General features: G+C 41.8%; 1 protein-coding gene and 1 long non-coding RNA gene across 7 annotated transcripts in view; one reads left to right on the top strand and one right to left on the bottom strand.

Annotated features, from left to right (window-relative positions):
- Positions 1–13,676: 13,676 nt before the first annotated feature.
- Positions 13,677–15,716, bottom strand: LOC130457578 (uncharacterized). Its single transcript, XR_008916904.1, has 2 exons — positions 15,390–15,716; positions 13,677–15,237 (listed from the first exon to the last, which is right to left on the bottom strand). It is a non-coding gene; the product is annotated as an uncharacterized LOC130457578 (long non-coding RNA).
- LOC103094251 (germinal-center associated nuclear protein-like) overlaps positions 15,709–25,380 on the top strand; it is a 59,439-nt gene continuing 49,767 nt past the window's right edge. For 4 of the 6 annotated variants that reach the window (XR_008916898.1, XR_008916902.1, XM_056820100.1 and 1 more), the window contains exons 1-3: positions 15,709–16,206; positions 18,804–18,871; positions 23,789–23,925. Coding sequence is in view for 2 of the 6 variants with exons in the window: in XM_056820100.1 (XP_056676078.1) it covers positions 16,085–16,206; positions 18,804–18,871; positions 23,789–23,925 (327 nt within the window). In the remaining 4 variants the exon portion in view is untranslated. Of the gene's footprint in view, positions 16,254–18,803; positions 18,872–23,788; positions 23,926–25,380 lie in introns of all 6 variants that reach the window. The other 2 variants (XR_008916899.1, XR_008916900.1) reach the window with 2 other exon arrangements.

Genomic DNA, 25,380 nt, shown 5'->3' with positions numbered 1-25,380 from the left:
ATTTTTTTTTGCCACCACAAAGAGAGCAGCTATGAATATTCTTGTACAAGTCTTTTTCCTTATTATCTCTTTGGGGTACAAACCCAGCAGTGCTATGGCTGGATCTAAGGGCAGGGAGTCTTTTAAAGGGCTTTGGGCATAGTTCCAAATTGCCTTCCAAAATGGTTGGATCAATTTACAACTCCACCAGCAATGAATCAATGTCCCAACTTTGCCACATCCCCTCCAGCATTCATTACTTTCCTTTGCTGTCATGTTAGCCAATCTGCTAGGTGTGAGATGATACCTCAGAGTTGTTTTTATTTGCATTTCTCTGATTATAAGAGATTTAGAACAGTTTTTCATGTGCTTATTAATAGTTTTGATTTATTTATCTGAAAATTGCCTATTCATGTCCCTTGCCCATTTATCAATTGGGCAATGGCTGGATTTTTTGTACAATTAATTTAGTTCCTTAAAAGTTTGAGTGATTAGACCTTTGTCAGTGTGGCATTTAAAAGAGTGGATGCCATAAACTGTAAGAGTTAAAATGGTTGAAAGTTGCAAACTGTTGTGAGTAAAATAGTGGAAGATATAAATTGTGATAGATATAAGAGTGGGTGAGTAAATTGTGACTGCAGAAAATATGTTTTCACCACAGTGTTTTGTTTTAAATCAAATATAAGGTGGTCGCCAGGGAAATATTCCCAATTATGAATATACCCAAGTCAACTGGGTTTTATAGAGATTTTAATTAATAATACAATGAGGAATCAAAGAAAGAGAGAGAGAGAAAAAGGAAATAATGAGAAAAGAACAGGCCGGCCCAGAGCAGCCCTGGCCAACCCAGGCCTAAGCCTTAAGAGAGAAACCAGTCAGTCCTTAATCACTCACCATAAGATTTGTCCAAGCAAGGATTCAGAGGGACAGAGTCTCCCCAGAGGGAGTTCCAGCCAGAGTCAGCCTCCCTTGAGAGACCTCCTTAGAGATTGTCCTTCAAGAGATTCTTCTCAAGAGACCCTCCTTAGAGCCTGTCTCTCAAGATCTTTCTCTCAAGAGATTCTTTTTTCTTATATAGGGGGTTTTCTCCTATGTCACCTCCCCTAAGTTCTTCCATTTACCAATCACAGTAGACGTTTTCCAAAGGCCAGCCCATTCTGAATTCACAGCTGAGTCGACTAATCCCTTTGATAAGTTTGAACCAGAAAAAACTTCTGAATAAGTTTTCACCTCTTTGCTCCTTGTAAATTCACAAGTTGCCTGACCTTTATAGGTACTTAGCACCCTATTGTATAAATTCTAAAAATAGACATGGTTTAAGTATGGGTATAAGTATTTTTCATTGTTTAGCAGGGAGTTTTCTCCCCTAAAGCAGTCTTAAGTATGGGTTGAGTAGAGGTCCTCCCATTTCTGATCCAAGTAGAGTTCTCACATTTTAGATCTAAGTAGCTTCACTGTTTAAAATGGGGAATGGTCTTAACCAAATGTTCTAAAGTAGAGTCTGAGAAATTTCAAGATTCACAGTCAGAGGTTTTTGTTATAAAGATTCCCCCCCCCCAATTTGTTGCTTCCCTTATAATTTTGATTGCATTGATTTTGTTTGTACAAACCCTTTTTAATTTAATGTAATAAAAACTATTTATTTTGCATTTTGTAATTTTTTCTAACTCTTGTTTGGTCTTAAAATCTTTCATTTCCCAAAGATCTGACAAGTATACAAATCTGTGTTCACCTAGTTTACTTATTGTTTCCTTCTTTATGTTCAGGTCATTCACCCATTCTGAGTTTATCTTGATGTAGGGTGTGAGATGTTGATCCAAACCTAATCTTTCCCATACTGTTTTCCAATTTTCCCACAGTTTTTGTCAAATAGTGGATTTTTGTCCCCAAAGCTGGGATCTTTGGGTTTATCATAGACTGTCTTACTGAGGTCACTTAACCCAAGTCTATTCCGCTGATCCTCCCTTCTGTCTCTTAGCCAGTACCATATGGTCTTGATCACTGCTTTATAGTACAGTTTAAGATCTGGTACTACTAGGCCACCTTCCTTCGCATTTTTTTCATTATTTCCCTTGATATTCTTGATCTTTTGTTCTTCCAAATAAACTTTGTTATTGTTTTTTTCTAATTCTGTAAAAAAGATTTTTTGGTAGTTGATGTGTATGGCACTAAATAAGTAAATCATTTTGGGTAGGATTGTCATTTTTATTCTGTTAGCTCGTCCTACCCATGAGCAATTAATGTTTTTCCAATTGTTTAGATCTAGTTTTAATTAAGAAGAGAGTGTTTTGTAATTGTGTTCATATAGCTCCAGTGTTTGTCTTGGCAGATAGATTCCTAAGTATTTTATATTGTCTAGGGTGATTTTAAAGGGAATTTCTCTTTCTAACTCTAACTGCTGGAATGAATTGGAAGTATATAGAAATGCCGATGATTTATGTGGGTTTATTTTGTATCCTGCAACTTTGCTAAAATTGTTGGTTATTTCCACTAGCTTTTTGGTTGATTCTCTAGGATTCTTTAAGTAGACCATCATATCATCCACAAAGAGTGATAGCTTGGTCTCCTCATTGCCAATTTTAATACTTTCAATTTTTTTTCTTCTCTAATTACTACTACTAGTATTTCTAGTACAATGTTAAATAACAGAGGTGATAATGGGCATACTTATTTCACTCCTGATCTTATTTGGAATGCTTCCAATTTATCCCCATTGTAGATGATGTTTGCTTATAGTTTTAAATATATACTGTTTATTATTTTTTTTAGAAAAAGTCCATCTATTCCTTGGAATCAGTACCATTTTGCTGTCATGAAAGGAATTTGGTAGAACTCCTTTTCTTATTCTGTTAAATAGTTTGTATAGTATTGGAATTAGTTGTTCTTTGAATGTTTGATAGAATTCACTTCTGAATCCATCTGGTCCTGGGGATTTTTTCTTAGGGAGTTGTTTGATGGCTTGTTCAATTTCTTTTTCTGATATGGGATTATTTAAGTATTCTATTTCTTCTTCTGTTGATCTAGGCCATTTATATTTTTGTAAATATTCATCCATATCACCTAGATTTCCATATTTGTAGTCATATAATTGGACAAAATAGTTTTTAATGATTGCCTTAATTTCCTCTTCATTAGAGGTGGTCTCCCTTTTCCTCTTGGGTACTGACAATTTGGTTTTCTTCTTTCCTTTTTTTTATTAGATTGACCAGTACTTTGTCTATTTTATTTGTTTTTTCAAAGTACTAGCTTTGAGTCTTATTTATTAATTCAATTGTTCTTTTACTTTCAAGTTTATTAATTTCCCCTTTAATTTTTAGGATCTCTAATTTTGTTTCCATCTGGGCATTTTTAATTGTTCACTTTCTAGTTTTTTAATTTGCATGCCCAATTCACTGACCTCTGCACTCTCTAATTTGTTAATATATGAACTCAAGGATATAAATTTCCCCCTAAATACTGCTTTGGCTACATCCCATAGATTTTGAAAGGATGTCTCATCATTGTTATTTTCTTCAATGAAATTATTAATTCTTTCTATTATTTGTTCTTTGACTGATTTTGGAGAATCATATTATTGAATTTCCAATTAATTTTTATTTGCCTCTCCATGTACCCTTACTAATTACTATTTTTATTGCATTGTGATCTGAAAAGGCTGCATTTATAATTTCTTCTCTTTTGCACTTGTTTGCAATGTTTTTATGCCCTAGTATATGGTCAGTCTTTGTGAATGTACCATGTTATGCTGAAAAAAAGGTGTATTCCTTTTTGTCCCTATTTATTTTTTCTCCATATAGCTACTAATCTTTCTCATTTAAAAAAATGTCTTCAGGATATGGATCTAGCAGTGGTATTATTGGATCAAAAGGTATGCATTTTTATAGCTTTTTGGGTATAATTCCAAATTGCCCTCCAAAATGTTTAGATCAGTTCATAACTCAAATCAATGCATTGTGTCCCAATTTTGCCACATTCTCTCCAATATCTATCATTTTCTGGTACTGTCATATTGGACAATCTAATATGTGTAAGGTGGTATCTTGGCATTGCTTTAAATTTGCATTTCTCTAATCAAGAGGAATTAAAAACATTTTCTTGTATGATTATTGATAGCTTCAATTTCTTCATCTGAAAAGTTCCTATTCATATCATATTCATATTCATATCCTTTGACCTTTGGATATTTACTTAGATTCTTATAAATTTGACTTAGTTCTTCATATATTTGAGAAATGAGACCTTTATCAGAGAAATTTGTTATGAAAATATTTTCCCAGTTTGTTGTTTCCCTTCTAATCTTGGTTGCATTGATTTTGTTTGTACAAACCCTTTTTAATTTAATCTGGTCAAAATTATTCTTTTTACATCTTGTAATGTTTTCTATCTCTTTTTTGGTCACGAATTCTTCTCATCTCCATAGTTTTGACAGGTCTAGTATTCCACATTCACCTAACATTTATTATATCACTCTTTATATTTAAGTCATATATCCATTTTGACCTTATCTTGGTATAGGGTGGGAGATAAACTTGGTTTTCCTCACACTGTTTTCCAATTTTCCTATCAGTTTTTGTCAAATAGTGAGTTCTTATCCCAAAAGCTGAGATCTTTGGGTTTATTGAACACTAAATTGCTGAGGTCACTTACTCCTAGTCTATTCCATTTATCCATCTTTCTATTTCTTAGCCAGTGTCAGATTGTTTTGATGATTATTGCCTTTATGGTACAGTTTAAGATCTGGTACCACTAGGCCACCATCCATCTAACTTTTTTTATTAGTTCCCCTGATATTTTTGACCTTTTGTTCTTTCAGATGTATTTTGTTATTATTTTTCTAGTTTTATAAACTAGTGTTTGGTAGTTTTATAGGTATAGCACTGAATAAGTCAATTAAGGCAAAATTGTTATTTTTATTATATTAACTCAGCCTACCCATGAGTCATTAGTGTTTTTCCAATTGTTTAGATCCAGTTTTATCTGTGTGAAAAGTGTTTTGTAGTTGTGTTCATATAATTCTTGCATTTATTTTGGCAAATAGATTTCCCAAGTATTTTATATTGTTTAGATTGATATTAAATGGAATTTCTCTTTCTAACTCTTGCTGCTGGATTTGGTTGGTAATATATAGAAATATTGTTGATTTATATAGGTTTAATTTGTATCTTGCAACTTTGCTAAAGTTATTATTTAACTAGTTTTTTAGTTGATTTTCTAGGAATCTCTAAGTATACCATCATATCATCCATAAAGAGTGCCAGTTAGTTTCCTTATTGTCTGTTTTAGTTTCTTCAATTTTTTCTTTTTTAATTGCAAATGCTAGCATTTCTAGTACATGATAAATAATTGTGGTGATAATTGGCATCCTTACTTCTCTCCTGATCTTATTGGGAAGGCTTCTAACTTATCCCCATTGCAGATTATTCTTGCTAATGATTTTAAATAAATACTACTTATTATTTGATGAAAAGACTCTTTCATTCTTATGCTTTCTAGTGTTTTCAATAGGAAAGGGTATTGCATTTTTCAAACACTTTTCCTGAATCTATTGAGATAATCATTTGATTTCTGTTAGTTTGATTATTGATATGGTCATTTATTCTGATAGTTTTTATAATATTAAACCAGTTTTGCATTACTGGTATAAATCCCACCTGATCATAGTGAATAAGCCTTGTAATATTGTGAATCTTAAAACTGCTCAAACTGTACCTTAGAAGATTTGGTTAAGCAAATTCCCCTATTGTAACAATGTGAAAACTTTTAAAATTACTCCACCCTACTCATGACAGTGCCTTAGGGGAAGATAAAGTTGTAAAATTCCTTACTGAACAATGAAAAGTCCCCAACTCATACTTATAGTGAAGCTGAAACCTTAAGCTAGGTCTATTTTTAGATCTAATACAAAAGGGTGCTAAGTACCTATAAAGGTTAAATTAATCACTAAAAGGTCAAGCAACTTACAAAAGGCAAGCTTAACAAAAGAGGTGTGAAGTTTTAGTCTACCCAGAGAAGGTGAAAACTAAAGAATAGTGAGAACTAAGAATGGGCAGTCCTGGGAAAAGCATCTAGTGTGATTGGTAGATGTGAAAATTTAGGGGAGGTGACACAAGAGAAAATTTCTTTAAAAGGAAGGGACTTACTGAATTTGAGGTAGTTAGTTGGAGTTCAGTAGTTGGAGTTTTGGAGTTAGTGTGGAGGACTCTCTGAACTTAGCTGGAGTTTTGCTTGGGACAAATCTTGTTGTGAGTGGATAAAAGACTGACTAGTCTCTCTTAAATCTCAGGCCTAGGCCCTTTCCTACTATTTCCTCTTACTTTGTCTCTCTCCCTTCCCTTAATTACTTCATTTGTATTAATTAAAATCTCCATAAAATCCAGCTGACTTGGGCATTTCATATTTGGGTATTTTTTCCATGGCGACCACTTATTTTTTATTTAATTCAAGACACTAAAATTATCTTTACAGTTTTGGCAATTCACAGTCTTCATTTTCGCAGTCACAGATATATTTCTGTAGCCTCTTTGCTAATATTTTATTTAAGATTTTTGCATGTGATGTTCTTTCTTTTTAAAAAAATTATTTAGAATATTTTTCCATGATTTCATGATTCATGATTTTATCCTCCCCTTCCCTCCCTGCTCCCAGAGTTGACAATCAATTCCACTGGCTTATAGATGTATCATTGTTCAAAACCTACTTCACTTCCATGTTATTCATATTTGCAGTAGAGTGATCTTTTAACCCCAATCCTATCCCCATTGAATCAAGTGGTCGATCCTATGTTTTTCTTCTGGGTTTCTGCTCCCACAGTTCTTTCTCTGGATGTGGATACATTCTTTCTCCTGAGTCTCTTGGGATTGTCCTGGGTCATTGCGTTGCTGCTAGTATCGAAGTCAGTTACATTCAATTGTGCTATAATGTATTGGTCTCTGGGAACAACATTCTCCTGGTTCTTCTTTCATTCTGCATCTGATGCTCTTTCTTGAAGAGTTCTGAAAAGGTGGAATTCTCAGTGACTCCATCCAGTAGAATCACAGAGTCGCTGGTGTGCCCCAATTTAGCCAATGCCAGGACCTAGGTTTTGTGGGTGACTAACTTGCCTCCAGATTTATGACTTGTGACAGAGAGTGCCTGGAAGTTGGTGATATTAACTACCAACAGGGTAGCTAATGGGGCCACCAGGTGGCTGATGGATAGAATATCCAGTCTGGAGTCAGGAAGACTCCTCTTTCTGAGTTCTGATCTGGCCCAAGACACTCCATAGCTGTGTGATCCTGGACAAGTCACTTAACCCTATTTGCTAGAGAGGGAAATGTCCAGCGACTTCAATATCTTTGACAAGAAAAGCTCCAATAGGGGTCGTAAAGATTCTGATGTGACTGAAATGACAAAATGACTGATGTTAACCACAGGGCATCCTCTTTGGGAAGGGCTGCTAGAATCATCTTCTTGCTTGCTATCTGAATAAACATTTTCTAATGATTTATTTATTCTTCTCCTGATTTGGGGAAGTCTTTCCTCTACCAGGATTCTTCATCTCCTGCAGGTGTGATTCTTCTGCCTTTGAATATTCTTGCAGTGGCAACCACTGACTGATGTTTGGCCATGATGAAGGCCTTTCAGAATTCCTCCCCACTCTGTCCATCTACCATGATTGGATTCCATCTGACAAATTCAAAATGCTTCTGAAAACTCTCCCTTGTGCTGCAGTGTCCAGAGTTCCTTTAGCCCAGCTGGTTAATTCCCAAGATGGTGATCAGCTAATCCAACTTCTTGTTGTTTTTCAGTTGTTTACTCATGTCTAATTCTTTGTGACCCCATGTACCAAAGCTGTCTATGGGGTTTTCTTGACAAATATCCCAGAGGGGTCTGCCATTTCCTTCTCCAACTCATTTTACAGATGAAGAAACTGAGGCAGACAGGGTTACATGACTGCCCAGGGTCACAAATCTAGTGTTTGAGACCAGATTTGAACTCAGGCTTTTTTTTTTTACTCCAAGCCCAGAGCTCTATCCATTATGCCACCAGATGCAAAGACCATGGCCTTCAACACAGAGCCTTTCTTTTTTTAATTTGTGTTACTATTATGCAAAACACACTTCCATATTGGTCATTGTTGTAAAAACAAACTCGAACAAAATCAAAATCCCCAAATAAAACTTTCAATACACTGATGTGAAAGATAGTATGTTTTGATTTGCATCCATCCAACTCAACAGTTCTTTTGCTGGAGGTGGATAGTATTCTCCATCATAAGTCTTTCAGGTTTTTCTGCCCTTGATTTTTTTTGGAACATCATAATATCCTAATCAGCTTACTCCCACACCCTGCCTATGTATACTCCTTCTAACTTTTCTACAAATTTTAATTATGACAAATGTTATCTTTCCATGTAAGAATGCATACAGTTTGACCTTATTGAATCCCTTACATTTTCTCTTTCTTATTTAACTTTTTAGGATTCTCTTGTTTCAGACTTTTTGTTTAGGTTTGACATTTTCTTCAGGAATACTTGGAAATCTTCTATTTTATTAGATGACCATATTTTTTACCCTGTAAGAATATACTGTTTTGCTGGGTAGATGATTTGGGGTTGGAAACATAGATCTTTCACCTTCTGGAATATCATATTCCATGCCTTTTGATCCATTCATGTGGAGGCCATTAAATCCTATGTGGTCCTAACTGTAGTTCTATAGTATTTTAATTTTATCTTTCTGGCAGCTTGTAGTATTTTCTCCTTGTCTTGGGGGCTCCTGAATTTACTTATATTTCTGGGGGTTATCATTTGGAGATATTTTTCTGATGGTGATCTGTGGATTCTTTAAATTTCTGTTTTACTCTCTTGTTCAAGAATATCAAGGCAGCTTTCTTGGATAATTTCTTGTATTATGATGGTCTTATGAAAGTTTGTGAAGCTTTTTTTTAAATTATGGCTTTTTGGTAGTCCAATAATTCTTAAAATATCTCTTCTGGAACTTTTTTCCAGGTCAGTTGTTTGTTCACTGAGATAGTTCATGTTTTCTTCTGTTTTCTTTTTCATTCTTTTGATTTTGTTATATTCTTACTCGATGTCTCATGAAGTCATTAGCTTCTAGTTGCCCAATTTTAATTTTTTAAGGAATGCTTTTCTTCTGTGAGCTTTTTGGATTTCTTTTTTTAATTTGGCCAATTCTGTTGTTATTTTTCTCCTTGCATTGCTTTCCTTTCTCTTCCCTATTTTTCTTCTGCTCTTCTTAGTTGATTTTTGAAATATTTTTGAGCTCTTCCAGAGCCTGAGACCAATTAATATTTTCCTTTGAAGTTCTGAATATGTTTACTTTGCCTTCACTGTCCCCTTGTATGGATATGCCTTGTTCTTTTTTGCCTCCATAAAATTTTTCTATCATTAGGTAGTTTTTTTGATGTCTGCTCATTTTCCCAGTCTTTTTCTTGACTTTCCCTGTTATTGTATAGGTTCTTAGAGTAGATGGGTATACTCTCTTGAACTCTGTTTTTTTCCTTGCTGCTTCCCTTAACTCTGTTTCTGGGTTTCTGCAAGTTTCAGTTCTTCCAAGGTGATATAATGGCCTCTGGACTGTGAGCTGTGAAAGTCTCCCACTGATTCAATTACCCCTTGAGACTGCTGATGGTTTGCAGAGCTCAGAGCATTAAGACAGAATCCTTTGATATCCCCCTATCACTCATCATTCAATGGATATATAGCTAGCTTTGGTGAGATATTTGTCAGGGTGGGCCATCTTTTAAGCTGCCCCAATTCCCTGACTCAGGGAACCAAATCTCTAAAGCTTTATCTTTGGATTGAGTGGCTCTCCAAAATGGAGTTAATCTTCAATTCCAACTCTCCTGGCCCAGACCAAATAGAGGAAGGGAGAGTACAAAGTTATCATTGCTGAGGCCCTGGAGGTTTATGTGATAGAAGAGCCCCTCCATAGTCTCTGCTGCACTACATTGTGACATGATATGGTTGGAGCTGGCCACCATAGTGGCCTAGGAGGAACTGATGGGCAGCTGGTTGTGGGTGTCCTTCAAAGCTTGCAACATTTGCTGATTGGGTTTATCATAATCCTCCGTGGCTACCAGCTGGGTGACCAAGGCAGCAGCAGTCACAGAAGTCCGAGAAGTGGGATCAGAGCAGGGGAGCCTTCAGAAGGAGGTTAAGGAGAATGCTAAGGGGGTTGTAACCCAGAGGTGAGTGGGTCATGCATTCTAGTCACATGGAACAGCATGTGCCAAGATTTGCCAAGATTTTGCCAAGATACAGAAGGTCATGTAGAGGGAATCTCAAGCAGGCTAGTTTTTCTATAATAGAGAATCCATGAAGGAGGGGAGTAATGCACAAAAGCATCTTCCTGAAGAGTGACAAGAAGACCTTCCTTAGAAATAGTGTAGAATGTAGGCATCTCACTAATTTAGACAGGAGGCCACATCAACCTTTAATTCAACCTAGTGAGAGAGAATTTTTGCTCTGATGCTGTTGGCTAAGGATGTCTTCGTGGGGGGGGGGTTGGTTGAAGACAGTAGGAGATGGGGGAGATGGGAGGGTCCCAGAGTTTATGCGAAGACAATTCTCAAAGGCTTCTATTCTATTCACTTATCTCTGAATCAGCCTGATGTTATTTCTTTCCCTGTTCTGCAGGTTTAAGTCAGTTCTTGGCCATCAGGACTCTTGGGATACTTTGATGGATAATAACAATAATAATTGACATTTCCACAGCACATTAAAGTCTTGGAGGCATTTACTTACATCATCTTATCTGAGCCCCGAGAGGTGATTGCTAAAGTCTATTATTTCCAATTTAAACATGGAGAACTGAAGCTGAGAGGGGAAGTGATTTATTCCTGGGGAAAATTAGTATGTGCCAGAAGCAGAATTTAAACCCAACTATCTCCTACTCCAAATCTGGCATAATCCACATTGGGCTCTCCTGCCTTTCAACAGTAAGGGCTGACAGTGATATGATGCTTTTTAAGGTTTTCAAAGGATCATTTATTTTAACCCTTATTCTATGTTAGTATCAATTTTAAGATGGAAGTGTGGCAAGGGCCAGGCAAATGGGGGTTAAGTGACTTGCCCAGGGTCACACAGTTAGAAAGTGTCTGAGGCCACATTTGAACTCAGGCCTCCTGACTCCAGGCCTGGCAGCACTCTCATCTGCTGTGCTATCTTGTCCCTACTGGTTTTCACAGCATTATCATTTTAGGCTCTTCGATGACTCTAAAATCCTCCCCTAGAATCTTGGCTTTCTTCTTTCTACCTTATTTTCTTGTAGCAAAAACCCCAGCCCAAATCTCTGCTTCCCAGGCTCCAGGGTGGGTTCCTGGCTGTCAGTGTTTTCCTTTATCCTGCCCTGCCCCCTGGTGGAAATGAGCATGATGGCACCCCGCCTGGACAGACTTGGAGCCCAGATTCATTTGTCGTCTCTGAGCAGAACAAAGAAGACGGTCCATATCTGGACAGCTTTATGATTCATTGGTGTGGTTCTAAGCCAGCCCTAGCCAGGACACCCACCCAGCACAGGAGGCCAAGCAGCATGGCTCTTTGGCCAGAGATCAGTTGGGTAAAGGTGTGCCGCTCTAAGACCTGGGTGCTGTTCTGGAGCTCCTTGGTGCTGAAACAGTTCTCCTTCCTCCTTTCTATGTGTTTTGTATATCCTCTGTGCTAGTGCTTGTTCTCCTAAAGTAGTAGGGGCAATGACTGGAATGGAAGCATGCAGTGTGCCAAAGTCCTGCAGACATTAACAGAAGGACAGTTCCTGCCATCAGAGAATTTACTCCCTAAGAGGGGTAGATTACATAATATATATATATAGGGGAGTTTAGCTCCCTATTCTTTTGGCTGGAAAGGCAGTTGGGTGGTATTATTGTTAAAACAATGCAATTGGAGTCCAGAAGAACTTAGTTCAAATCCTACCTCAGACACTTCCTAGCTGTGTGACACTGGAGAAGTCACTTACCCTCTCTTGGCCTCAGTTTCCTTATATGTAAAATCAGGGGTTGGACTTGATACCTCTTAGGCCCCTTGCAGAACCAAATCAGTAATCTTCTGAAGGGCCTGGTAGCCCTCAGGGTGAATTGGCAGGATGGATGGATGGTTACATTCAAATCTTGGCTTTGCTCCTTACTCCCTGTATGATCTTGGGTAACTCACTTCCTATCTATAGCCTTCAATCTCTTTATAAAAACAAGAAAGTTAGATTCAATGATTTCTAGGATTTCTTTCAGTCATGAATCCCCTGATGTGGAAAATGAGCATTTAAACCACTTTCATACAAGGACTTTATGCTCTAGATATTATTTTTTAAACCCCTATCTTCCATCTTAGAATCAATACTATGTATTCCCTAAGCAGAAGAACAGCAAGGGATAGGCAATAGGGGTGAGGTAACTTGCCTGGGGCTACCCAGTTGGGAGGTATCTGAGGTCAGATTTGAACCCAACATCTCCAGCCCTGGCTTAATCTACTGAGCCACCTAGCTGCCCTCCAGCTGCATATATTCTATGAGCTGGGGACAGAATTGGGCAGGAGGAGGAAGCAGCCTATGTCTCTGTGGTGCAGTACACGAACAAGAAATTAATTGATGTCTTTTGGTTTTTACATCATAGTCACTGATGGAAATAGTTTCTTCTGTCCCCCCCCCTCAGAATTATGGCAAAGAAAAGTAGTTCATTGAAGCAGCTGATGTGGGAACAATCTGATGATGTAGATAGGCTTATTTGCATGTGTCTGCTCATATACACACATATGTACACATACATAAACATCTATGATGTATGTGGTCTGTTAAGTGCCAATATTATATATCTACATATCAATAATTCTAGATAGATTATATATGTACGACTCTGTGTCTCTGTATCTATTTGTATCTAGCTAACTGGTCGATATTTTCTCATTTCTATGGTCCCTCACCCCTGAAAGGTTTTCTCCCTTCCCATTGCTGCTTCTTGGAACTCCTGGTTCAGATCAAACATCACTTCCTATATAAAGCCTTTCCTGCTTTGCTCCCCCCTCGGCCCACTCCTGTTACTGGGTTCCATCTTCCCCAAAGTCTCTTTTGTTCACTTTGCATGTAATATGTCAAAGGACACACACACACACACACATGCGGTATATTATCTCTCCTATTAGACTGGAGACTCCATGAGGACAGGGACTGTTTTGTTTTGTCTTTGTATCCTCAGTACATGGCATGAGGTAAATGCTTATTAAATGCCAGTTGATGGGGGCTCATCCTGCCCTAGTAGCACCCCACTGGCATGCTAGAAGAGGCAGGTCTTTTTGACTGTCTGTTAGTGGTTTTTCCAGTCACTCCAGCCTCAGCTTCCTTTCAGTGAGCTTTTCATTCACATTGTTGCATTTTTGGTTCTCTTGGTCCTATTCACTTCCCAGTGTATCTGTTAACCCAAAGCTTCCCATTTTTCTCTGAATTCCTTGTTTCTGTCATTTTTTACATACAGGCTCTAAAAGACCTGAAGCATCGCTCCAAAGTGAAGATCCATCTTTGTAATAGCAATACTGCTTGAGTGATGCTCTACGACTGAGAAATAGAACATTCTACCTTCCAAAGGGCAATGGGAAGAAGGCCAGCATCTTGGGCACAAACAGAGTAAAGGATGTTCTACACTCTGAATTACATGTTTGGGAGTCATTGCCAAAGAGAAGCAGGAGCCAAAGAAGAGGGGGATTCCTCCTGTATGGAATGAGCAACATTTATTTTATGTTATTTCTCTTTAAAGAGGTTGGAGCAGTGGTGTCCTGGAGCTGACATTTTCAGTGTAAGCTGAAATAAGCAAATGCTATAGACATCAAGACTTGATTCATTGTTCTGTTGATTGCCTGGACCGGGTGGAGAACCGGTGGAGAAAATGTTCATTATAGAGATTGAACTTAATGCCATTCATGAATGTTTTTGAGAGCTGATTGTTAAACATTTACCAGAACACCCATGAAGAGGAGAACCATCCTGGAGATTTCACTGACCCTTGGACTGGGCTTTAAGAAGTGTTTTCTTCTAACCCTTTAGTGAGAACTTAGCCCAGAGATGGGATGGACTTAGAACCAAGAATAAGCCAAATAAGCCAATTTTGGACATGACCAATGGAGGAACTTATTTGGCTGGACAATGGATGTTTTTGATGAAGGTTTTCTTTCTTTTTATTGTTCAGTTGGGAGAACATCGGGAGGGGGAGATAAGTCTTAACTAAAATAAATAAAAAGTAAATAGCTAGACAATAGATGAGACACCAAATAGACTGGTGCTTGGGACGAGACAACACAGAAAACCCTGGGTGGTCTCTCTCTCCACCCATTGCAATGTCTCATTAAGAAGCTGACCAATGATGTCAGGAAGAGCTGAAACCATGGGCTGGTTAGCAGAAAAAACCATTGACCTGAATGGACCCTGCACTGTTTGAATAGTCCAGAGTATGGTACAATGTCAAACATCTGTTCAGTCCTCCAGCAAAGAGCGGTGGGTGAAATCTCAGCCTGGAGACTCTAGCCGGAACTAAACATTATCGATGATTGTTTAAGCTTTCTCGTTCTGAACCTGTGAGTCCTATTTGAGTTCATTGTTTATTTTGGGTGGAAGACATGAACCAATGCCCCAAACCCAATTTACTTTGCTCGTCTCCCTTTTGGAGAGAACCGCCATCTTGTTTTCCTCGCAGTCTACCTCCAGACTTCCGTGTTATCTCACTGGTCATCCTCCGGGCGCAGGATGTTCCTCCTCATCATCTTGGCCTCCCAGCTTCTCAGATTTTCTCCAGTCTCTGTTCAAATCTCACCATCTGCAAGAAGTGACTTGTGTTTTCCCTCTGAAATGACCATCCATTAACGCTTGTCCATATGTAGTTGTTTTAGATCTGCCGACTCCTACATTAGACTTGGAGCTGCCTGAGGCCAGGGGCCACGATTCTTTGTATCCTCAGCAATTAGCATAGTACCTGGCTTGTAGTAAGTTCTTAGTCAGTACACACTTATTGGTTGACTGATTCTATCCATGAGGCCAAGTTTAAACTTCCATGTCCCCCAGGCTCAGGGGGTGGGGTGGAAAGGACTAAAGAATGCAAGAAAAGAAGCCTGACTCTTCTTCTTCGAGGTGATCAGGCTCCCCCAGCACTGAATCCAATCTGTCAGAGCCCGGGTCAGTGTAGATTAGAGGAGCGTGGGCCCCTTAGAGAAGAGGGAAGGGGAGCAGAGTTCCGGCTCCTTGGGTCCAAGCTGTTTCCATTGTTAAATGATCATCGCCGATCCTATTAGAGTAAAGAGAATGTCCACTTGGGTATTAATCATAGAAAATACTTTCATGGCCTCATCCATGCTCCTGCTAGAGTCCCCCAGGGTTCTGAAGCCCGATCTGGACTATCCCAACCACTACAGTGTCCACATTCCCTGAGAAGCTTACCAGCTTCTCCGGCTGCCTCAGACCACATTTGGCTCTCAGGTGACAGTTGGCATCTTGGTGTTGCCAATACATTGGAAGCATGTGATTTCACCAGGTCTGCATCCCAACACTTGTCCACCTCTTAGAGCATTAAATTATGTAAAAGCTGCTACTTTTCTTTCCTGTCAAGAGAAAAATCATCCCTGTTTTCCAGGCTCTTTCCTTTCCCCTCAGTCCATGACCCTCCTTCTCTTGGACTTTCCTCCTCTCCCCCCGTGGCTTGGTTCAGTTGGAATGTGCCAGGGGCCCAGTGTTCCTATGTTTTCCTTTGAATGCCAAGGTTCTGGAGTGGGAGGACTAGGGAGGTGCCTGGAGTCTTGCTCTCTGCCCTATAGGCTCCCTGATCTGCTCATCTGGTGGCATCAGCCCTCTAAACAAATCTCCTAGAGTTTGAGGAGACCCAGTCTGTAGGGGCTACGAGGTTTTGGCTTCCTTGGGAACTCGTGACAGGCTAAGGAGAGCTTTTTGGTGGGAAGAAGTCCCATCCTTTGACATATGCTAGTGAACAAGGTCACTCTTCTCACATGATCTGAAGTGGCCATTATTGTTGCCACCTAGAGATAATCCCTGGGTTTGCGGATTCTGGTGACTTCCATCACTTTCCCAGTTCATCTTTACTTACGTTGAAATAGCATCAGTCTGGGACGTTGATCCCCATGCAGGGGAGGCAGGGCCTGCTTCATCCTGGCATGACCCGAAGCCCTAGGAGGACCACCCTGACAGCATTCATTCCTGCGGATCATCTGCTTTCTTCTGCCCCCCAAATACCTCAGAGGAGGTAAGAGACTCCTGGAACGGAGATGGGCAGTAACATATCACCAAGTGGTGAGCGTTAGTCCAACACGGGGCCATTCAACGCATGGCATGAATGCAGGAGGGTAGGCTAGGAACTGGGATGTTTTTCACTTTTTTTCCACTGTGACAGAGGGGACACCAAAATGCAAGAGAAGTTCATGGTGATATCATGGGAACTACTAGGAGGGCAAGGCAGAAAGATGTCAATAATGTTCTTCCCTGGGGGAAGGGAGGAAGGACTTTCCTCCAAGGGCATGAGACATGTAAGAGATCTGAGGTTGCAGCTGAGACTTAGCCCCTTCTCAGGCCTCATCCTTTTCCAATAATGAATCTTACTCAGAATCAAAAATTGAGAGCTAGAATAGGAAGAGAAGGGTCTAGAGAGGTTAAGCCAATTGCCAAAGGTCCCACAAGTAATAAGTGACAGAGGCAATATTTGAACCCAGGTCCTCTGGGAGGAGTCATGGTCCAGTGGAAAGGTTGCTTCTTTTAGGATTAGGGTTCTTGGGTTCTGCCACTGACTGCTCCAATGACCTCGGACAAGTCACTTAATCTTAACTTCCCTGTGACTCAGTTTCTCAATCTGTAAAATGAGGTGGTTGGACTAGATGGCATCTGATTGAAATTCTTCCAGATCGAAATCTATGACCCCTTGCTGATTTACCTTCTGCTACACCTCTGGCCCTCCTCTTCTGTGACTTGCTCAAATTCTCCCCTTTTATCACATCCTTCCCCCCTTTTCTTTTTCATTCCTTTCTTCCCATTCTCTCCTCCCACTCCTCTGCTTTGGGTTGCCACCCGAGGACCATATCTCAATGAGGGACCAGCTGAAGTTGATTCACTGGTCGAGGATTTGTGGCTTCTATGGAAACAATGAGACTGTTTGGTTTCATTAAGTCAGTTATTATGAGCATTCACTGGTGGTGGTGGAGACGGGGATGCTGCTGGGGGAGTTCTGTTACAGTCAGAGCTGGCCTCGTGATTGCCTTCAAGTGTTTTCAGCTGTGACTGTAATGATTGTTTCAGTGCTCATTGAAGGGTGAGAAGCATCCTAACCCATATTGCCATAGTTCTTTAAGCTTGAAAAAACACTGAACATCTTGTGGATCCTCCCGCCATCCTTGACAGTAAATAAGAGATTTCATCCTTATTTTACCTAGAGAGAAACTGAGGTAAGTTCTGTGACTTGTCCTGGCTTACAAAACTAAGTATTGGAGCCAGATTTGAACCCGGGTCTTCTTGATACCAAATCCAGGGCTCTTTTCATCATTCCACTCTGTCCATCATGCAGTCATTGGATTAAGAGTTTGAAGCAATGGGAGCAACCATCTGGTCTATGGCTTCTGAGTCTCTTCATGGGTTCTAGACCTTTCCAGTGGTGTTTGTTCTAGTGAAGCCAATCGACTGCCCCCACATCATGCCCAGCACAGTTCTCTGGAGTGTGTGTGTGTGTTTAGTAAGCCTTATTTTCTGTCTTAGTAACTAGTCTGAGGCCAAAGGGCAAGGGCTAGGCAAATGGGTTTAAAGGACTTGCCCAGAGTCACATAGCTGAGAAATATCTGATTTGAACCCAGGTCCTCCCAAGCCCAGGCTTGGCTCTCTATCCATGGGACTCCCTCGCTTTCCCTCTTGGAATTATCTTTTTAAATGAACAAAATACTCTTCTGCTCCCCCCCCCCCTCCCCAGGATCACAGAGGAAATGAATTCTATTAAAATAGCTCTCAAAATAGAGTGAAGACCAAGTCCCGGCCCCAGGTCAAGGAGCCGGGATCTGCTCTCACCCTCTCAGTTTTAGCCCCCCAGAAAGGAAATGGCTGGCTTTTGGCCACACCAGCAGCCAAGGATTGGGAGGACTCCATAGAAGGTGTTTCATGAAGGCAGTGCTTATGGGGCCTTGGAGGCAAGGAGGTCTGAGAGGTCCAGCATCGCCTCTGAGCTTGCTGGCTGTGTGTCTAGCAGCTAACTCTATGGAGGAGGCTTTGCTCTGAGCCTCTAGTGCTTCACTATGGGTCCTTCATCCCATCCACATGCATGTACAAAAAGGTACAAAAAACCTGCCCTCAAAGAACTTCCCCTCTTTCTCTTTTTTACTCTCACCTTCTGTCTTAGAATCAATACTGTGCATCATTTCCAAGGCAGAAGAGCGGCAAGAACTAGGCAAATGAAGTTAAGTGACTTGTCCAGGATCACACAGCTGGGAGTTATCTGGGGTCTCTAGCCTGACTTTCTATCCACTGAGCCGCCTGGATGCCCCCCCCCAACTTTAAATTCTTTAATTAAATTCTAGGAGTGGTCGGGGAAGGGGGGAGTTTGGTCTTCTCAGTCACAACGATCTTGTGCAAAAAATGAATATTTTAAGACTCAAATAGGATCCTGTATGTAGTGTTTCAGAAGCCCTAAAGTGCTTTTCTGGTAAGAGCTGCTCTCCAGAAAGGAGACGCCTTTGGGTGGGTGGATGGAGAGTTATAGGAGCCTCTGGAGGCATGGAAGCTGAGATGGGGGGGGGGTTCTGGGGCTTCTGTTATCCCCAGCCTACAGGGCAGAAGCGACAGGAACCTGAGGGTCTCCTTTCTTTGCAGCTCTCTCATCAGCAGCTCAGAAGAAAAATATGGCCTCCTAGAGCAGAGGGACAGACTTCTTCGAGAAGGTGAGCTGCCCATCTGGCTTTGCCCCAGAGAAGAGGGAGGCGGTCAGTGTTGAACAGGACTCAGGCTTCTCCTGGGCTGCCCCTGGCTCCTCTGTGCCAGTAATAAGTGGATAATAACCCCGGCCAGAGTCCCCTCCCATCTGAAGTCAGGGATCCTCGGCCAGGATCTTGGGTTCCAATTCTGGGCTCAGACTTTGATACAAGAACTCAACAACAACAAAAGCCATGATAATAGTAGCTGATACTTCTGAAGGCCTTTCAAGTTCACTTCATCCACGGGATCCCATTTGAGTATTAAGTCAACCAGCATTGAGGAAGCCCCAGTAGCTAAAAAGACAATGTCCAAGTTTGTGAACACAAGAGGGGGCGATGGAGCACCATTCCTGGGGGATGGCGAGATCAAAGGTTTGGTCACCGCTGAGAGTGTCAGGCACTGTGCTAAGCCCTGGGACACACACACACACACACAGAGGCAGAAGACAGTCCCTGCTCTCAAGGAACTCACAGTCTACTGGAGGAGACAACAGGCCATGGGCTATGACCAGATAAGATAAAGCCAGGATAAATTGGGGAAATGTCCGAGGGAAAGCATTAACATTCAAACACTAACAGGATGTTGGGGAATATACACATTTATTCTGAGATATTTTACTTTCCCAACTATACACAATAACAATTTCTGACATACATTTTCTGAAATTAGAAGATCCAAATGGTCTCCCTTCCTCCTGTCCCTCCTCCTGCTGATCTGGATTCTACATGGGTTATCAAAGCATCAGCACTCTTCTAGAAGGTGGGATTTTAGCTGGGATGGACACCAGGGAGACCAGGAGATGGAGAGTAAGAGGGTGAGAATTTCTGCCTTCAGGACAGCCAGTGAATATTGGAGGAGGCAAGGGACAGAGTGACTTATGGGAGGAAGAGCAAGGAGGTGCCATCACTGAACCAAAAACTAAAGATTAGAGGGGTTAAAGGAGGAAAAAACTATCACAACAACCCTGGAGGAGGGGGCTAGGATTAGACGTAGTATCTTTACCATTTTACAGATGAGCAAAGTGAGGCTGAAAGAAGTTATTTGGATTGCCCAGGGTCACCCAACTAGTAAATAACCAAGCCAAGAGTTGGACCATTTCCTTTTGGGTTCCAAGTCCACTCTACCTCACAGTGGCCTCCTTAATTTTTAGTTTACTCATCTGAAGAATTTCCCTCACAAATCCCAAATACCACAATTTCAAGCTTCAGCCAAGAAATGGGATTAGCACAGTGGACTAAATAAATAAGAACCAGACATCATCAAAATGGAATCTTCCATGTCTTTTGGCTGTTGAAAGCCTCTAGGATGCTGAAAATTAAATCCCAAGGGACAACTGGCAGCATTATTAGTAAGGACCTGAACTAGTGCCATATTAGTAAGGACCTGAACTAGAACCATGCGCCAGTCATCCTTGGGTGGTGTGGTAGATAGAGCACTGGGCCTGGAGTCAGAAAAGGGCCTCTGCTATATGACCTTAGGCAAGTCACTCCACCCTATTTGCCTCAGTTTTCGCATGTGTAAAATGAACTGGAGAAGGACATGGCAACCCATTTCAGGATCTCTGCCAAGACAGGATCCAATGGGGTCATGAAGAGTCAGACACAACTGAAATGACTGAACAACAACTGATGACTAAAAATCAGACTATTCTGACTTATCAGGAAACTGGTACAAGAAGAGAGAAAGAATCTAATACCCAAAGTAAGCACTTGTATAGCTCATTTGATCCAGGATCCTATCACTTCCCTTCTGCCCATCTCTGCCACATACAGAGATGGTCATACCCTTGATCTTGTCATCACCCCCAAATGCCACACTGCTGTGTTCCTAACTCTGAAATTGCCTTCTCTGACCTCAGTCTGTTTTTCTACCTTTCCTCCACACTCTGAACACTTCCTCTTTGCCATGCCCTCCCAGTCCTCAACTCTGCAGTTCTTTCCCAGGTCACCAAGCCCCTAACAACTCCCCATTTTGGTCCCTCAACGAGCCAGGCCACTGTACTCTGTCTTCTTCTCTTGAGTCCCTTACTCCCTTCTCCTGATGCTGACCACTTCCTGCCGAGCTTCAGCCTTGGATTGCTCCCCCCATCCACTGTCATGACTTCTCATGTGCTGCTGAGTGAAGCTGGGGAAAATGAGGAAACTACTCAGTGGATCCACTAAAAATTCCCATTACATGATCTCAGCTGATCTTCATCCTGATCATGCCTGCTTGCTAATGTGGGAATGCCCCAGGGCTCTGGCCTGCCCCCTTCTTTGCCCTCTGTGCTATTTCAGTTGATGATCTAATTATTATCTTTATACCACTGATTCCCAGATCTAATCATCCAGCCCTAAACTCTATTGAGCTCCATTCTTAAGTCTCCCAGCACCCATTAGACTTCGTCACCTGAATGACCTGTAGACACCTTAGACTCAACAGGTCCAAAACTGAACTCATTACCTCTGCCACCAACACTCCTCCCTCCAAATTTCCCTATTACTATTGAGGGCACCCCCGTACTCCCAGGCCCTCAGGCTCACAACCTAGGTGTCATCCTCAGTGCTTCTCTCTTTCTTACCCAACCATTCCATTGATAGCCAAGTTCACTTACTATATCTTTTAAAAAAATCCTTGGGGGCAGCTGGGTAGCTCAGTGGATTGAGAGCCAGGTCTAGAGATGGGAGGTCCTAGGTTCAAATCTTGCCTCAGACACTTCCCAGCTGTGTGACTCTGGGCAAGTCACTTAACCCCCATTGCCTAGCCCTTACCACTCTTCTGCCTTGGGGCCAATACACACTGTTGACTCCAAGATGGAAGGTAAAGGTTTTAAAAAAATCCTTACCTTCTGCCTTAGAATTGATATTGAGTAGTTCAAAGGTAGTTCAACAGTAAGGGTCATGTAGTTGGGGTTAAGTGACTTGCCCAGGGTCACACAGCTAGGAAGTATCTGAGATTAGATTTGAATCCAGGACTTCCCATCTCGAGGCCTAACTATCTTATCTACTGAGCCACCCAACTGTTCTACTTTTCTTCTTAATATCTCTCCAATAGGTCCTCTTCCATTCCCTTCCTCTCTCGACACTGGCACTATCCTGGTTCAAGCCTTCATCCCCTCACACCTTGACTACTGCAATAGCCAGCTGCTGAGACTGTCTGCTTCGAGTATTTCCCCATTCTCCCAAACTGTCCTCCGTTCGGCTGCAAACTGATCTCCCTAAATGCATGTCTGATTGTGTTACTCCCCCATTTAATAAACTCCAGGGGCTCCCTATCACCTTCAGCATCAAACATGAACAAGGTGTTCAAAGCCCTTCATCACCTGTCCCTTCCCCTTTCTAGCTGCTTAGCCTGGCCCTCAGATACTCTTGGATCCAGTATCACAGGTCTCCTTTCCATTTCTCACACAAGACTCTCTAGGCATTCTCTCTGCCATGAATGCTTTCCCTCCTCATCTCTGTCTCCTGGCTTCACTGGCTTCCTTCAAATGGCAGGAAAAGTCCTCCTGAAGCCTCTTTCACTTTCCCTTAATATTAGTACCTTCCCTTACTTGAGAACCTCTAATTTATCCCATATAACTACGCACCTATAGCTTCTTTCTACATATTTATTTTCCTGTTTTCTCCCTCATTAGACTGAGAGCTCCTTGAGGGCAGGGTTCATGCATCTCTGTATCCACAGTGCCTGGAACACTATTGTTCAATCACTCAGTCACGTCTGACTCTCTGGGATCCCATGGACCACTCCAGGCTCTTCTGTTCTCCAGTCTCTCTTGATGTCTCTTCAGACTCATTGCTTCTCTGACACTCTCTCTCCATCTTATCCTCTGCTGTTCCCTTTACCTTTTCTTTAGGTCTTTCCCAGCTTCAGAGTCTTTGCCGATGACTCCTATCTTCTCATCGTTTGGCCAGAATATTAAACTTGAGCTTCAGCATTTGTCCTTCCAATAAACAGTTAAGTTTATTGACTGACTTGATCTCCTTTGTCCAAAGGTCTCTCCCTGACTTTGTGGATGAGAACTTGTGGGTCAGAGCAGCTAAATGGCTTATTCAGGGTCGCCAATAATAGGGGACAGTACCTGGATCTGAATGGAGGTTGATTTCCCTCTGCTCACACAGCTGGTTATTGACATGGTTCTTGGACTCCATGGTCTATTTTGCTTACTTACACGCCAACTAGACAGAGTTCCCTCTCCTCCGGGGAGAGGACCAGTGACCGATATAGGACCACATCGATGCAATGACTATATATCTCTGCCCACATTTCTGGATGAAGCCCTGGGCAGCACATTGGAGAGAAGTTGGGGCACATTCCCTGGGATAGGGGCAGCCCAGGTGGTGAAGGGCCTTAGGGTCATGCTATGTATGAATCAGCCGGAGAACCTGGGGAATGTTTGGTGGAGAGAAGCTCAGAATGGGCTGGAGAGGGGAATGCCAACTGTTCTCAAGCATCATGTGGCAATGAGACCAGACTTGTCCAGCCTGGTCAGTGGAGACAGAACTCAGAGCAAGGTGTGCCAGTTGGAGTGAGCTGGCTGTCAGGTCCTGTATTCTCCCTCATGTTGATTGAGAGATGGTTGGTGCACCCTAAGAAGGGAAAGCAGTGATCACGCAGCACCGATTGGAATTTACCCAGACGCTTGACTCTTTTCCTTTGTTGGAATGGCTTCAAGGGTGAGAATGCAAACATTCCTTAGACAGAGCAAACTTGCACTTCATCTTTTCATCGATTCACAGAGCAGGAAACAGGCTTGGTGAGGTTCCAGGTTTTTTTCGAGGTCACTAGCCAAGGGGGGGGACTTTGGTCCTCTTAGTTCAGGGCACCTACTTGCCCTGTCTGCTCTCTGCTTCTGGCCCTTCTCCTTGTTTTCAGTAACCAAGCCCCTCTCCTGCTTGTCCTTCTAGATCAAAAAAGGACAAAGCTGGACAAAGCTGGAATTCTTACAGGGACATGCCCAGACATGTGTCCGGAGAAGGAGCGCTACCTGAGGGAGATCCAGGGCCAGCTCAGCCCCTTCGAGATGCTCCCAGGAACAGACAAGGTGCTGCCGCTGCCTCCATGGGGTAGTGGACTCTGCTTTTCTATCTCCTGGGTTTCTCTTGACTCCTTCAAGCCCCAGTGGTGTTTGTCTGCCAGAGGAACCTGCTGATCAGGATGATGGCAGAGTCTAGTGTCTGTTGTCCTTGTGAACAAAGGCCAAGGTTGAGACCAATGATCAATTCTCCCCTGACGATTTTTGCTTCCTCAAAGACATGCTTTATTTAATGACCCGGAGGACTTCTCGAACCCACTCAAGTTCTGCTCCCTGAAGTCCTCCCCTGATGCCCCATTACAGCATGGTGTGGGTATGATCCTCAACTCAAGAGGCTCAGCCATATACATGCATGTGTGCATATATGATATGGAAGCACACTCACCACACATACACACACTCCCTAGTGGATTGGTGGGAGAACATGAGAGAGAGCCACACAGAGGGGCTACTGTGGACAGGCTCTGATAGGCATTTTTTTTTAATCCTTACCTTCTCTCTTAGAATCAAAACTAAGTATTTGGTCCAAGGAAGAAAAGTGCTTGGGCTAGGCAATAGAGTCACCCAGTGAGGAAGTGCCTGAGACCAGACTTGAACCCAGGACTCAGATATGCATCTCTGAAGAAAATAACAATGTGAAGGAGCCTGGAGACTGTAAACCTTAAAATTTCTTAGACTTATAAATGTTGGAAATTTCACCATTGGGAAATTTCATACTTGAAAAATTTCCTATTGATAGTGGGTCTTGGCTATTGGAATGTGAACCCCATTGGCATGGGAGGTTCCTTCTCCTCCCTTCTTAAGATTACTTTAGGACAGAAACCTTTTGCTGAACAATGGAAAGGGCTTTGACCTATGCTTAAGCATAGAACAGGAAGTTCTTTGAGTCATGATTGATTTTAGAATTGATACAATGGAGATACTTGGAATGACAGAACCAGGTCTTGGAAATTGCAATCTCCACCCCACTCAGTCCTAACAGGATTTAGGAAGGGCTGCAGCAAAGGATCAAGATTTAATTATTTGAGAATATGACCTTCAACAGACATGTGCAAAGCCACAGACCTCTGGGCGGTCCTGGGTTAAGCTAGAGCCACCATTGGCACATGGAAGACATGGACAGTGATTGGTAGATGTGAGAACTGAGGGGAGGGAACTTGTATGGTTTCCTTAAAGATAGAGGGGTCTGAGGACTGTGGAGGTTGGAGAGGTTTTGCTCTGAGAGGTTGTGCTCTGAGAAGCTTACTCTGAAGGAAGCTGGAGGTGGAGGCCCCTGAGACTGTTTCTCCATTTTGGTCACGTGAGTGATAGGGACTGATCTCTTTTCTTTGCCTCAGCTATCTAAGGGCTTGGGCCTTTTGGCCCAGCCTAAACAGAAGGGGTATTTAAGCCCTATTCCCTTCTCTCCCCTTTCTTTCTCTCTCTCTCTCTCTCTCTCTCTCTCTCTCTCTCTCTCTCTCTCTC

This window comes from Monodelphis domestica, chromosome 2, assembly GCF_027887165.1.
Source record: "Monodelphis domestica isolate mMonDom1 chromosome 2, mMonDom1.pri, whole genome shotgun sequence".
In the NCBI taxonomy this organism is placed as follows: domain Eukaryota; kingdom Metazoa; phylum Chordata; class Mammalia; order Didelphimorphia; family Didelphidae; genus Monodelphis; species Monodelphis domestica.
Note: the sequence above shows the minus strand (reverse complement) of the source record. Positions and strands in the feature narration are given on the sequence as shown.